Below are 15,540 nucleotides of genomic sequence, written 5' to 3'. Positions count from 1 at the left end.
ACTATCAAACTTGGGCAGTAGTTACCTAATGATATAAGTCTGAGTGACACTTGGCTCATGCAATGTAGTGTCCTGTCAACCTTTGCCACCTGTTGTCGTGGGAGCCAGCTGTATTAATATTTTCCCTTCAATTTGCTGCATTGGTGTCAGCAGTGGGATGATGGCTGTGTCACAGTTGCATTGTATTTTTTTTTTTTCACACAATATGGCTACATAGCCTATTCTACAGTAGCATGCAGTTTGCCAGAATGACAATCGTTTCTCCAGGTTCAGTGGTCTTATCAAACTTGTCTTTGAATGAGCAATATATATATATGATTTTTAAATGTAGATGTTGACCACCAACCATTCTTTAGCAGGTAATCAGTGAGAATTTGTGACAGTGGCCACACCGTGCTCGACATCTCTCCACTGTCGGTTTATGGAAAGTGGTGTTTGAGGCGGATGAGAAAATGGCGGCTTCCTGGGCGGCATGAGAACATGTAGCTTTTTCTCATTTTTATTTAGAATTATCCCGGGTTCAAATGATTAAATTGAGTCCCGCTCTCGAGACTTTTTTTTGATTAAAGTTACAACTTAAGAGTAAGTATAATGTGCTAACGATAACGCGACTAACTTTTTTTTCGCGTTTTATTGTGACGGCTAACGTTATCTCCGCCATTTTTCTTGAGGGAAGCTAGCTAGCTTGCTAGCAAGGCTAATACAAAAAAATAACTTACTGCTATGAATGCATCAATGAAAGAGACGGTTAATAAAGAAGTAAAACTTAATTTCGTTAAATGATTCTATCATGTTAGGATTTATTAAGGTTGTTCATTTTATAACCAACTTCTGTTTTTAATTGGTCAAGAAGGATATTAGCAAGCTAACGTTAGCTGTAGCCTCCAAGCTGAACGCTAACATTTTAGCAAGCTAAGAAATTAGCTGTTAGCCTATTTGCTATTTAGCTTAGCCATTTAGCTATCTGGTTTGTATTGGAATGTCTTGTATAATCTGTCAGTAACGTTATTTTAATGTTAATTTGCAGCATCCGCTAACGTTAGCTAGCTCACTAGCAAAGATGCTTCACCAAGCTACTAGTGTAGCTTTTTCACTGCTGTAGCTTTTTAATTATGTCAAAATGGCGACACCCAGAACAGAAAGGCATGACTTTTTTTTTTGGTCTGGAAAGCTAGCTTGTTACCATCACAGTGCAACAAAACTAAACGCCAATAAACATTGGCTGTACAATTACAATTACTTATGACACTTGAAGGTTTACAGATTGAAACAAGTTGAGAAATAATTTCTGCTCATGAAGAAGCATGAACATTCAACTGCAATAGTATTTCTCCCGTGATAATAATGTTCAATCATAATGTGTCTTGCACATTATAATCGGTATTGGGTACATGTATTACTCTAAAGGTATCTGAAACGATTAAACTAGCAAACCAGGTTCAGGAGCCAGCTGAATTAATATTTGTATTATTAGTCAGGCTGTTTTCTGGATGGTTTGTTTAGTTTTGTTAGTAGCTACAAGATGGCGGCACCCATCGAATCGCACCGCTTTGCTTCCTTGGAAATATAACTCTACAACACAGAAAATTAAAGCGTCAATTTTTGAAGAGATTAGTACAACAACAACAAAAAATAATATTAATTGTGTGTCAAGAGTTCCACAATTTTGATGGCTGTACATTTTCATGTTGTTTCCGGATCTACGTTTCATAGTTTTCTTCTCGGCGTCTTGTTTGCTAAAATGGCGGCTCCCATAGATGGTTTTTTTTGTGCTTCTTCTTGGCTAAATAAACTTGCGAGCTAGCAACCACAACCTGGACATATTTATATCTCTATACAATTATATACAAGTGGTCTTGAACTGGGAACAACGTATACAAAATCTCGATACTATATTTTGTGTTTGAGTACAGTATTTTAGTAGGACGCGAGGTTTTTTAAAATCCTTTAACGTTTAAACGTTACCGTAGCCAGCTACTGTTAGCTTGTTGTCAGTTACCGTAGCTGGCTAGTCCTAACGGATGCTAGCTAACTCGTTAGCTTAGCATTATTATACATTTAGACATTTTAGCTATATTGGAAAGCTTTTCAAGTTGGATTTTTTTTTCTAACTTCCTTCTCAAAGAGAAACTGAATCTACCGGCACCATGACATCAGGGACCTCTGGCTCAGTTCTGCAGCCACGGTGGAAGCGGGTGTTGGGTTGGTCCGGCCCTGTCCCTCGGCCCCGACACGGACATCGTGCAGTTGCAATTAAAGAATTGATGGTCGTTTTCGGGGGTGGCAATGAAGGAATTGTGGATGAACTGCATGTGTATAACACAGGTAAGATGATGCTTTGTGTATACATTCGGCATTGTTCATAAATGATTTGCTATGCTACCTAGCTAACATTTTTTTTTAGCAATTGGATACGAACTTGCCCATCGGCTAATTTGTGCTAGTTAGCGCTACAGCCCATGAAATGGCTACCTAGCACAAATATTTTCAACAAGTAGTTATCGCTTTTATCCTCTTAGGCAATGGTCGTCAACATAGTCAATTACCAATGACCCTCTGTGGTTGTGACAGTGAGTAAGTAGGTGGTTTAAAGTGTTTGACTCCTGTTTTGCTCATATATTGTTGCAAGGCAATCATGCGCCAGTGTTCACGTGCCGTGAAATTTAATGGGACCAGAAGCTAGCTCGCTAGTTATATGGCTAATGGTACCCAGTTGAGCTGCGAAGCCTTTGGCAAAACCGAAGTCGCCCAGTGGAGATTGGAGGGAAACTGCAAAGAGAAATGGCGGGTTAAATTAAAACAAACACGTCATATCATCAACAAAACCTCTGTAACTGCACAATACATATAAAATATAAACTGACGATTTAATCTTATGTTCTGCATTTTTAATAAGCATGCATTTGTGAAAATCCACAGTAATGGGCATTTCAACGGGTGTGCACTACAACAAAAAATGTAAACAACGCATCCCTTTCACTGGCATCAATTGATTTATATGGTCTGCCAGTGGTGCAGCATCAGGAATTACTTTACATATTGGCATATTTGATAGAATTCCAGTCATTTCAATTAATGAAATAGACTTGGACTGAAATAGGTGCTGTGCTGGTACTATTTATATTTAGGTGCAATAACTCTGCAATGCTTTTGAGCTAATATTCTATAAGGTACAGTACTCAAGAAGTAGAAAAGTGTTGTCACGATACCAACATTTTTACTAATAAGATACTGGACCAAGTATCAGGTTACCACAGTGAAAATTCAGTGGCCCAGCGTCCTGTTCGACCCGTCCCCGATTCCTGTTTTCTAAACATTATGCGCATGCGCTACACGACCTGTCACTGATATTCACACTTGCTCATCCAGTATTGGAAAGGCCTACCAGTGATTTGGATGGAGGAATAGGAGGAATGAATATACATGCATAATGATGCAGAGAAGCAGGTGGCTGTAGGGGATGCACTATTTACAGCTGTTTACAGCTGTCACACGTGACATGAGCATGAAAGTGAAGTTGACATTATTGGACCAGCACATACAAGAGACCAGCGACCGTTGCTTAGATTCAACAGAATTGATCAAAACAGCTGACTTTAATAAACATTTTATAACAGGAGCCAGCGGGTTCTTTAGATCAGTAGGACTGAACTGTATTCGGTATTCTGAAATGTTGGTATCATGACATTTTTGGTACTGTGGTACCGGTATTTTATTTCAAATTTATTTTATTTATTTATATAGCCCTTCGTACATCAGCTGATATCTCAAAGTGCTGTACAGAAACCCAGCCTAAAACCCCAAACAGCAAGCAATGCAGGTGAAGAAGCACGGTGGCTAGGAAAAACTCCCTAGAAAGGCCAAAACCTAGGAAGAAACCTAGAGAGGAACCAGGCTATATGGGGTGGCCAGTCCTCTTCTGGCTGTGCCGGGTGGAGATTATAACAAAACATGGTCAAGATGTTCAAATGTTCATAAATGACCAGCATGGTCGAATAATAATAAGGCAGAATAGTTGAAACTGGAGCAGCAGCACAGTCAGGTGGACTGGGGACAGCAAGGAGTCATCATGTCAGGTATTCCTGGGGCATGGTCCTAGGGCTCAGGTCCTCCGAGAGAGAGAAAGAAAGAGAGAATTTGAGAGAGCATATGTGGGATGGCCAGTCCTCTTCTGGCCAGTCCTCTTCAGCCAGGTGGACTGGGGACAGCAAGGAGTCATCATGTCAGGTAGTCCTGGGGCATGGTCCTAGGGCTCAGGTCCTCCGAGAGAGAGAAAGAGAGAAGGAGAGAATTAGAGAACGCACACTTAGATTCACACAGGACACCGAATAGGACAGGAGAAGTACTCCAGATATAACAAACTGACCCTAGCCCCCCGACACATAAACTACTGCAGCATAAATACTGGAGGCTGAGACAGGAGGGGTCAGGAGACACTGTGGCCCACTCCGAGGACACCCTGTATTTATTTTTATAATTTGTACCTTTTATTTAACTAGGCAAGTCAGTTAAGAACACATTCTTATTTTCAATGACGGCCTAGGAACAGTGGGTTAACTGCCTGTTCAGGGGCAGAACGACAGATTTGTACCATGTCAGCTTGGGTGTTTGAACTGGCAACCTTCCGTTTGACTAGTCCAACGCTCTAACCACTAGGCTGCCCTGCCGCCCGATACCGTGCAACACTAAGTAGATTTCATTCGCCGGCCTACCCAAGTCAAGCACTGGTTATTACTACAGTAACTTCAGTTACAGGGTTTTATAATCCATAAATTCAATGTGTTTCAGCCACCAATCAGTGGTTCATTCCTGCTGTCCGTGGCGACATCCCGCCTGGCTGTGCTGCGTATGGGTTCGTGTGCGATGGCACCAGGCTGCTGGTGTTTGGAGGGATGGTGGAGTATGGCAAATACAGCAACGATCTGTATGAACTGCAGGTACGTGTTCAGCCCACAGAATTAAGCTCTGATAGTTATTTAGTGGGATTTGGGGTGTAAACTAAACTAAACACTAAATAGTTTGCATAAATTCCTGTATACTAATTTCCATCCTAAATTTTAAACCATAACTAACACGCATTCCTTGTCATTTCTATGTTTTGCGTAAGATGTGCTTGAATGGGTATAGCCTAATTAGAGATCTTAGCTCTGTAGGCACAACTGAGCTTGTTAGTGAGTCACTGCATTCATGTCGTCGTTGACTGTTGATCTCTCCTCAGGCCAGTCGCTGGGAGTGGAAGCGTCTGAAGCCCAAGTCTCCTAAGAACGGCCCTCCTCCCTGTCCCCGCCTGGGACACAGCTTCTCCCTGGTAGGGAACAAATGCTTCCTGTTCGGAGGACTGGCTAACGACAGTGAGGACCCCAAGAACAACATCCCCAGGTATACATCATTAATATATATTATCCACCAGGAACCACACCCCCCCCCCCCCCAAGTATGGGTGTACTGTGTAGCCCACAGTGCATTTGGAGAGTGTTCAGGCCCCTCAATTTTTTCCACAGTTAGTTACTGAACAGCCTTTTTCTAAAATGTATTAAATTGTTTTGCCCCCTCTCTTCAATCTACCCACAATACTCCAAAATGACAAAGTAAAAACAGGGTTTTTAGTTTGAGTATTCACACCCTTTACTCGGTACTTTGTTGAAGCACCTTCGGTAGCGATTACAGCCTCGGGCCTTCTTGGGTATGACACTACAAGCTTGGCACACCTGTATTTGTGTTGTTTCTCCCATTCAAGGACATTGAGACTTTTCCTGAAGCCACTCCTGCATTGTCTTGGCTGTGTGCTTAGGGTCATTGTCCTGTTGGAAGGTGAACCTTTGCCCCAGTCTGAGGTCCTGAGTGCTCTGGAGCAGGTTTTCATCAAGGATCTCTCTGTACTTTGCTCCGTTCAATATTTGCCTTGATCCTTGACTAGTCTCCCAGTCCCTGCCTCTGAAAAACATCCCCACAGCATGATGATGCTGCCACCACAACCATGCTTCACCGTAGGGATGGTGCCAGGTTTCCTCCAGACGTCTTGCTTGGCATTCAGGCCAAAGAGTTCAGTCTTGGTTTCATCAGATCAGAGAATCTTGTTAATCATGGTCTGAGAGTCCTTTAGGTTCCCTTTGGCAAACTGAGTGGTGGCTTCCGTCTGTTAACTGTACCATAAAGGCCTGCTTGGTTGAGTGCTGCAGAGATGGTTGTCTTTCTGGAAGGTTCTCCCATCTCCACAGAGGAACTCTAGAGCTCTGTCACAGTGACCATTGGGTTCTTGGTCACCTCCCTTTTCCACTGATTGCTCAGTTTGGCCAGCTCTTGGAAGAATCTTGGTGGTTCCAAACTTTTTCCATTTAAGATTGGTAGAGGTCGCTGTGTTCTTGGGGACCTTCAATGCTGCAGAAATGTTTTGGTATCCTTCCCCAGATCTACGGACAATTCCTTCAACCTCATGACTTGGTTTTTCTCTGACATGCACTGTTAACCGTGGGGCCTTTATATAGACAGGTGTGAGCCTTTCCAAGTCATGTCCAATCAATTCAATTTACCACAGGTGGACTCCGTTCAAGTTGTAGAAACATCTCAAGGACGATCAATGGAAACAGGTTGCACCTGAGCTCAATTTTGAGTCTCATAGCAAAAGATCTGAGTACTTACAGTACCAATCATAAGTTTGGACACCTATTCTTTCAAGATTTATTTTTTATTTTTACTATTTTCTACATTGTAGAATAATAGTGAAGACATCAAAACTATGAATTAACACCTATGGAATCATGTAGTAACCAAAAAAGTGTTAAAAAAATAATATATTTTAGATTCTTCAAAGTAGCCACCCTTTGCCTTGATGACAGCTTTGCACACCCTTGGCATTCTCTCAACCAGCTTCACCTGGAATGCTTTTCCAACCGTCTTGAAAGAGTTTCCACATTTACTGAGCACTTGTTGGCTGCTTTTCCTTCACTCTGTGGTCCAACTCAGCCCAAACCATTTCAATTTGGTTGAGGTCGGGCGATTGTGGAGGCCAGGTCATCTGATGCACTACTCCATCACTCTCCTTATTGGTCAAACAGCACTTACACAGCCTGGAGGTGTTGGGTCATTGTCCTGTTGAAAAACAAAACAAAAAGTGGCCCACTAAACCCAAACCAGATGGGATGGAGCATCGCTGCAGAATGCTGCGGTAGCCATGCTGGTTAAGTGTGCCTTAAATTCTAAATCAATCGGTGTCATCAGCAAAGCACCATCACACCTCCTCCTCCATGCTTCACGGTGGGAACCACACATGCGAAGATCATCTGTTCACCTACTCAGCGTCTCACAAAGACTTTCGCGGTTGGAACCGAAACCCTCAAAATGTGGACTCATCAGACCAAAGGACAGATTTTCACCAGTCTAATGTCCATTGCTCATGTTTCTTGGCCCAAGCAAGTCTCTTCTTATTATTGGTGTCCTTTTAGTAGTGGCGGTCCTCATGAGAGTTTAATCATATCGCTTGATGGGTTTTTGCAACCGCAGTTGATGAAACCTTACATTCTTTACATTGACCTTCATGTCTTAAAGTAATGGCGGACTGTCATTTCTCTTTGCTCATTTGAGTTGTTCTTTCCATAATATGGGCTTAGTCTCTTACCAAATAGGGCTTTCTTCAGTGTACCACCCCTACATTGTCACAACAAAAAGGGATTGGCTCAAATGTATTGGGCATTCCAGGTGACTACCTCATGAAGCTGGTTGAGAGAATTTCCAAGAGTGATTTTTGATCCTTTTAACAAATTTTTTGGTTACCACATGATGCAATATGTGTTATTTCATAATTGTAATGTTTCTGTCTCTTATGACTGAAAAATGAGAGAGAAAAAAAAACTCCAGACCACCTTTTCAACACACACAGAGACGCATACAAAGCTCTCCCTCGCCCTTCATTTGGAAAATCTGACCATAATTCTATCCTCCTGATTCTGGCTTACAAGAAAATATCCAAGCTGGAAGTATTTGGGGCGGCAGGGTAGCCTTGGACTAGTCAAACGGAAGGTTGCAAGTTCAAACCCCCGAGCTGACACGGTACAAATCTGTCATTCTGCCCCTGAACAGGCAGTTAACCCACTGTTTCTAGGCCGTCATTGAAAATAAGAATGTGTTCTTAACTGACTTGCCAAGTTAAATAAAGGTTAAAAAAAATATAAATATACATGCATACAAATATATACATATACAACTATATAAGAATAAAGGTAAAATAAAATATCAGCGACTCGCTAAATGCCAAAGTGGTCTGATGCGCTACACGACTGTTTTGTTAGCACAGACTGGAATATATTCCCGGGGTTCATCCCGTGGCATTGTATACCACACTAGTCACCGGCTTCATCAATAAGAGCATCGCCTATGTTGTCCCCACAGAGGCCATGGATTACAGGTAGTGAAGGAACGTTTGTTTATTTATAAAAAAAAAAAAAATCTTGGTCAACCAAAAGTCCGTTCTTAATTATAGACAATTTGGTTGAACATTTTAAACGTTTATTTTTCCATATGCGTTTTTAATAAAATCAACTATATGCATTGATCTTGTCTGATGCTTTACGCGGTTTGATTAAATAAGACCCGAATGACTCGAGTGAGCCCAAGATCTAGATATCCAGAGAGAGAGAAAAAAAAAAACGTAATCTGACCCTCCCCTTCCTGCTGGCTTTCACAGATTCTGCCGTTACTCTCCAGAAGTTGCCTGTAATGGGCTATATAAAGAGCTGTCTAATGTTTAATGCCAATTTCTTACAATTACGACCGATCTGTTTTGTCAGTTATTGTTTTCATATGCACATTTTTGTGGAACAGTTACATTTAATTTATAATAATGTCTCATCTTAAACTCATTGTCATGTGGGTAAGGAAAATTCTATCTAAATGGAAATGATACAAACCTAAAAATGTAACTTCTATTGCCAACTATGTAAAAAAATCGCCTACATAAAGCCAACAAATATAAACATTGTAGCCTGCAGGTAGAAAATATACTGATGAAAGTATATATTCCTATAAATCACATTGGCTACACATGGCCTGTCTGCAACGAACTTGAAACGGTTCAACTATTTATCTGGGATCTGGCCTGATGCACCTAATTATAAAATGTACCAGCACCTATTTCAGTCCAAGTCGAGCATCGATAAGAAGTAATCAGGTTGGCCTATTTTTATAATGTTTTACACGAGATCAATGCGTGACATTTTTTCCACGGATATATATATATATATATATATATATATATATATATATATATATATATATATATATATATATATATATATATATATATATATATATATATATATATATATATATATATATATTGAAACGACTGTAACCAAACAAACATCGTAGATTAGAAATGATAGGAATTCATGCTAAATATACTACTGGTGATATATGTAGTGGGGAATTCATGCCAACAATTCCTACAATGGAGTTGTGAAAATGAATGTGCAGGAGAGCGGAGAGCACATTCTTATAGAGAGGAGTGCGTTATGCATCTGGGCGCTGCATGTTCACGTCTGCACTGGCCATGCAGCTATTGTGGTGATACTGCAGAAGTCAGCTCTACAGAGCAGTGTAGAGCTGTTGTCAAGGAAGCAAGTTTGTTTATACAGAATGTATCACCCCCCCACCTGCCATCAAAGCCAATCAAAGCTATACAGAGGGAGGTGCATGACGATGGGGTAATGAGATTCATTTGACCTCTCTCTGCATGCCTCCGACGGCGCCTCTGTAGCGTCACACCCTCCATTTTTATTAATTACATTTTTTATTTCACCTTTATTTAACCAGGTAGGCAAGTTGAGAACAAGTTCTCATTTACAACTGCGACCTGGCCAAGATAAAGCATAGCAGTGTGAACAGACAACAACACAGAGTTGCACATGGAGTAAACAATAAACAAGACAATAACACAGTAGACAAAATAGAAAAAAAAGAGTCTATATACATTGCACAGTGTGCAAAAGGCATGAGGAGGTAGGCAAATAATTACTAATTACTAATTACTAATTAATTAGCTAATTACTAATTATTTAGCAGATTAACACTGGAGTGATAAATGATCAGATGGTCATGTGCAGGTAGAGATACTGGTGTGCAAAAGAGCAGAAAAGTAAATAAATAAAAACAGTATGGGGATGAGGTAGGTAAAATGGGTGGGCTATTTACCGATGGACTATGTACAGTTGCAGCGATCGGTTAGCTGCTCAGATAGCAGATGTTTAAAGTTGGTGAGGGAGATAAAATTCTCCATATGGAGCCACCGAGGTCATTGGGGCCAGCCCTAATTGCAGACAACATCCGCACCGAGCTGAAGGCTAGAGCTGCAGCTTTCAAGGAGCGGGACACTAATCTGGATGCTTTTGAGACATCTCGCTATGCCCTCCGATGAACCATCAAACAGGCAATACCGGACGAAGATAGAGCCGGTGTAGTAGGATTCAAACGCTCATTGGATGTGACAGGGTTTGAAAACTATTACAGATTACGAAGGGAAACCCAGCTGCGAGTGTTCCAGACGAACTGAATGCCTTCTAATGCTTTCTTTGAGGCAACAACACTGAACCATGCATGAGACCACCTGCTCTTCCGGATGACTGTGATCACGCTCTCCATAGCCGATGTGAGTAAGACCTTTAAACAGGTCAACATTCACAGGGCCGCAGGGCAAGACGGATTACCCGGACACTTACTCTGAGCATGCGCTGACCAACTGGCAAATGTGTTCACGGACATTTTCAAACTCTCCCTGACCGAATCTGTAATACATGTTTCAAGCAGACCAACATGGTCCCTGTGCCCAAGAACGCCAAGGTAACCTGTCTAAATTACTACCGACCCGTAGCACTCATGTCTGTAACCATGAAGGGCTTTGAAAGGCCTGGTCATAGTTCACATCAACACCATCATCCCAGAAACTCTAGACCCACTACAATTCGCATACCGCCCCAACAGATCCACAGATGAGGAAATCTCTATTTCACTCCACGCTGCCCTTTCCCACCTGGACAAAAGGAATACCTACGCGAGGATGCTTTTCGTTGACTACAGCTCAGCGTTCAACACCGTAGTGCTCCCCGAGCACATCACTAAACCAAGGACCCTCCCTTTGCAACAAGATCCTGGACTTCCTGACGGGCCGCCGCCAAGTTGTAAGGGTAGGCAACAACACATCGGCCTCACTGATCCTCAACACGGGGGCCCCTCAGGGGTGCGTGCTCAGTCCCTTCCCTGTTCACCCATGACTGCGTGTCTACGCACGACTCCAACACCATTAAGTTTGCCGACGGCACCTTAACAGCTTCTACCTCCGAACCATAAAACTGCAAAACAGTTCATGAAATGGCTACCCGGACAATTTGCCTTGACCCTCCCCTTTATTTAAACTGCTGCTACTTGCTGTTCGTTATCAATGCATAGTCACTTTACACTTTAATATGTACACTTTACATGCACATATTACCTAAATTAACCTGTACCCCCACACATTGACTTGGTACTGGTACCCCATGTATATAGCCTTGTTATTTTGCTGTTTTTTCTTAATTTGGTTAGTTATTTTGTTAATTTACATTTTTTTTTTTGTGCATTTTTCTTACTTAAAAAAATTATTCTGCATTGTTGGTAAAGGGATTGTAAGTAAAGCATTTTCGCGGTTAGGTTGAGCTCCTCCTGTTGTATTCCGCACATGTGACAAATAAAATGTGATTTAAATATAAGGCACAGATTAAGACTTAAAGGTTATTTTTCCCCTCCTCCACCCCAGATACCTGAACGATCTGTATACGTTGGAGCTGCGTGCCGGCTCTAGTGTGGTGGGCTGGGACATCCCCATCACCTACGGGGTGTTGCCCCCGCCCAGAGAGAGCCACACCGCCGTCGTCTACACAGAGAAGACCTCTAGCAAGTCCCGTCTGGTCATCTATGGGGGTATGAGCGGCTGTCGACTGGGGGATTTGTGGACACTAGATATAGGTGAGTGATTGGTCAAATTCCTGCTGATTCTAAAATTTTTAAAAAATATTTATTTATTTTTTGTTTTTTGGGGGGGGGGGAAATCAAATCAAGTTAATTTGTGGTGTACACGGTGCAATTACATGCATTATTAATTAATTAAACTTGCAGGCTGCATTCAGGGTTTTTTCCTGTATCAAAGGGGAGCTTAGGTGGCAGAGGGTGTGGCAATGGGACACACAGCTGGGTTTTAGAGAACATGTTTTAGATGCCCCCATCTTGTCGGTGTAGAGAACGTTTTGAATATTTCAGCTAATTTCCTGCAATTATACATATTTCTCCGTTGAGCTGAGAGTGTTTCTGTTTTAAATGTAATTTCCTGCCATTTTTTAAAACAGTTGAGTGTAATTTTTTTTACAGTGCCTTGAGAAATTATTCATACCCCTTGACTTATTCCACATTTTGTTGTTAACTTCTGAATTCAAAATGAGTTAAATTGAAATTTTTCTCTCTCATACACACAGAATACCCCATAATGACATCACAATACCCCATAATGACATCACAATACCCCATAATGACATCACAATACCCCATAATGACATCACAATACCCCATAATGACAAAGTGAAAACGTGTTTTTAGACATGTTTGCTAATAATAATAAAACATTATAGAAAATGAAATACAGAAACCTCAAATGTACATAAAGTATTGAGTAATGGGTGTGAATACGTGTAGATGCCCCTTTTGGCGGCGATTACAGCTTTGATTGTCTTGTCTGCATCTGGATTTGGGAAAATTCTTCCAGATTGATGAAGTGCTCCAGAGACTGTTCTGGAAGGTTCTGTCTGGCCACTCTCCCATAAAGCCCAGATTGATGAAGTGCTCTAGAGACTGTTCTGGAAGGTTCTGTCTGGCCACTCTCCCATAAAGCCCAGATTGATGAAGTGCTCTAGAGACTGTTCTGGAAGGTTCTGTCTGGCCACTCTCCCATAAAGCCCAGATTGATGAAGTGCTCTCATCTCAACCAAGGAACTCTGTAGTTCAGTCAAGTGGTCATTTTGGTTCTTGGTAGTGATGTGACAAATGGACATTTTTTTTATTTTAATGGTTTTCTGTTAAAACGATAAGAAAAAGAGAAATTCCACAGCAAATAACCAAGTAGAATAATAGTCCTATTACGCATGTATGACCACTAGGGCGATAAAGGTATATCTTATATCTTATACTGTATCTACTGAAACCCCCTACAGACATGGAACTCAGTTATACCGTATCTACTGAAACCCTCTATTAGACATGGAACTCAGTTATACCATATCTACTGAAACCCTCTATTAGACATGGAACTCAGTTATACCGTATATACTGAAACCCTCTATTAGACATGGAACTCAGTTATACCGTATCTACTGAAACCCTCTATTAGACATGGAACTCAGTTATACCGTATCTACTGAAACCCTCTATTAGACATGGAACTCAGTTATACCGTATATACTGAAACCCTCTATTAGACATGGAACTCAGTTATACCGTATCTACTGAAACCCTCTATTAGACATGGAACTCAGTTATACCGTATCTACTGAAACCCTCTATTAGGCATGGAACTCAGTTATACCGTATCTACTGAAACCCTCTATTAGACATGGAACTCAGTTATACCGTATCTACTAAAACCCTCTATTAGACATGGAACTCAGTTATACCGTATCCACTGAAACCCTCTATTAGACATGGAACTCAGTTATACCGTATCTACTGAAACCCTCTATTAGACATGGAACTCAGTTATACCGTATCTACTGAAACCCTCTACAGACATGGAACTCAGTTATACCGTATCTACTGAAACCCTCTATTAGACATGGAACTCAGTTATACCGTATCTACTGAAACCCTCTATTAGACATGGAACTCAGTTATACCGTATCTACTGAAACCCTCTATTAGACATGGAACTCAGTTATACCATATCTACTGAAACCCTCTATTAGACATGGAACTCAGTTATACCGTATCTACTGAAACCCTCTATTAGACATGGAACTCAGTTATACCGTATCTACTGAAACCCTCTATTAGACATGGAACTCAGTTATACCGTATCTACTGAAACCCTCTATTAGACATGGAACTCAGTTATACCGTATCTACTGAAACCCTCTATTAGACATGGAACTCAGTTATACCGTATCTACTGAAACCCTCTTAGACATGGAACTCAGTTATACTGGTTATACTTTACCAAGGCACACCTGTTAATTGAAATGCATTCCAGGTGACTACCTCATGAAGCTATCAAGGCAAAGGGTGGCTACTTTGAAGAATCTGAAATCTAAAATATATTTTGATTTGTTTAACACTTTTTTTTGGTCACTACATGATTCCATATGTGTTATTTCATAGTTTTGATATCTTCACTGTTATTCTACAATGTAGAAAATTGTAGCCATCGATGAGCTTGCCCTCAGAAGCAAATTGCTCTTATTCTTCAGTGTTTGTTGGGTGCCCTCAACCAATTGATGTTTTCAGTTGTCATTCATTATATGTTATGGGATGAGATTGAGATCTGGACTTCTCATTGGCTACTCCAGAACAGTCTTAACGTTTTAAATTATTATTATTTTTAACCATTCCAGGGTGCTTTTTATGTGTGTTTTGGGGGTTTGTTGTCCTACTGGAAGACCCACAACCTTCAACAGACAGTTTTTGGACACCACAACCTCCAAAACACCTTGATTTTTTAAAACTATATTTTTCCCCCACCTTTTATTTAAACAGGTAGGCTAGTTGAGAACAAGTTCTCATTTACAACTGTGACCTGGCCAAGATAAAGCAAAGCAGTTCGACACAAACAACAACACAGAGTTACACATGGAATAAACAAGCTTACAGTCAATAACACAATAGGAAAAAAAAGAAAGTCTATATACAGTGTGAGGAAGTAAGGCAATAAATAGGCCATGGTAGCAAAGTAATTACAATTTAGCAGATTAACACTGGATCGATGAGCTGATGATGATGAGCAGACGAAGGTGTGTAAGTAGTGATACTGGTGTGCAAAAGAGCAGCAAAGTAAATAAAAACAATATGGGGATGAGGTAGGTAGATTGGGTGGGCTATTTACAGATGCGACTATGTACAGCTGCAGCGATCGGTTAGCTGCTCAGATAGCTGATGCTTAAAGTTGGAGAGGGAGATATGTCTCCAGTTTCAGCCATTTTTGCAATTCGTTCCAGTCATTGGCTGTAGAGAACTGGAAGGAAAGGTGGCCAAAGGAGGTGTTGGCTTTGGGGATGACCAGTGAAATATACCTGCTGGAGCGCGTGCTACGGGTGGGTGTTACTATGGTGACCAGTGAGCTGAGATAAGGCGGGACTTTACATAGCATCGACTAAAAGATGACCTGGAGCCAGTGGGTCTGGCGATGAATATGTAGCGAGGGCCAGCCGACTAGAGCATACAGGTCGCAGTGGTGGGTGGTATAAGGTGATTTGGTAACAAAACGGATGGCACTGTGATAAACTGCATCCAGTTTGCTGAGTAGAGTGTTGGAAGCTA

At 41.2% G+C, this 15,540-nt stretch overlaps 1 protein-coding gene across 5 annotated transcripts in view; it reads left to right on the top strand.

Annotated features, from left to right (window-relative positions):
- The first annotated feature begins 317 nt into the window (after window positions 1–317).
- hcfc1b (host cell factor C1b) overlaps window positions 318–15,540 on the top strand; it is a 73,144-nt gene continuing 57,921 nt past the window's right edge. For 4 of the 5 annotated variants that reach the window (XM_036989073.1, XM_036989072.1, XM_036989071.1 and 1 more), the window contains exons 1-5: window positions 318–582; window positions 2,126–2,325; window positions 4,789–4,937; window positions 5,219–5,379; window positions 11,783–11,991. In XM_036989073.1, the coding sequence (XP_036844968.1) occupies window positions 2,148–2,325; window positions 4,789–4,937; window positions 5,219–5,379; window positions 11,783–11,991 (697 nt within the window). In that variant the 5' untranslated portion in view covers window positions 318–582; window positions 2,126–2,147. Of the gene's footprint in view, window positions 583–1,489; window positions 2,326–4,788; window positions 4,938–5,218; window positions 5,380–11,782; window positions 11,992–15,540 lie in introns of those variants that run through there. The other variant, XM_036989070.1, reaches the window with a different exon arrangement.

Source organism: Oncorhynchus mykiss, chromosome 9, assembly GCF_013265735.2.
Source record: "Oncorhynchus mykiss isolate Arlee chromosome 9, USDA_OmykA_1.1, whole genome shotgun sequence".
NCBI lineage: Eukaryota > Metazoa > Chordata > Actinopteri > Salmoniformes > Salmonidae > Oncorhynchus > Oncorhynchus mykiss.
Note: the sequence above shows the minus strand (reverse complement) of the source record. Positions and strands in the feature narration are given on the sequence as shown.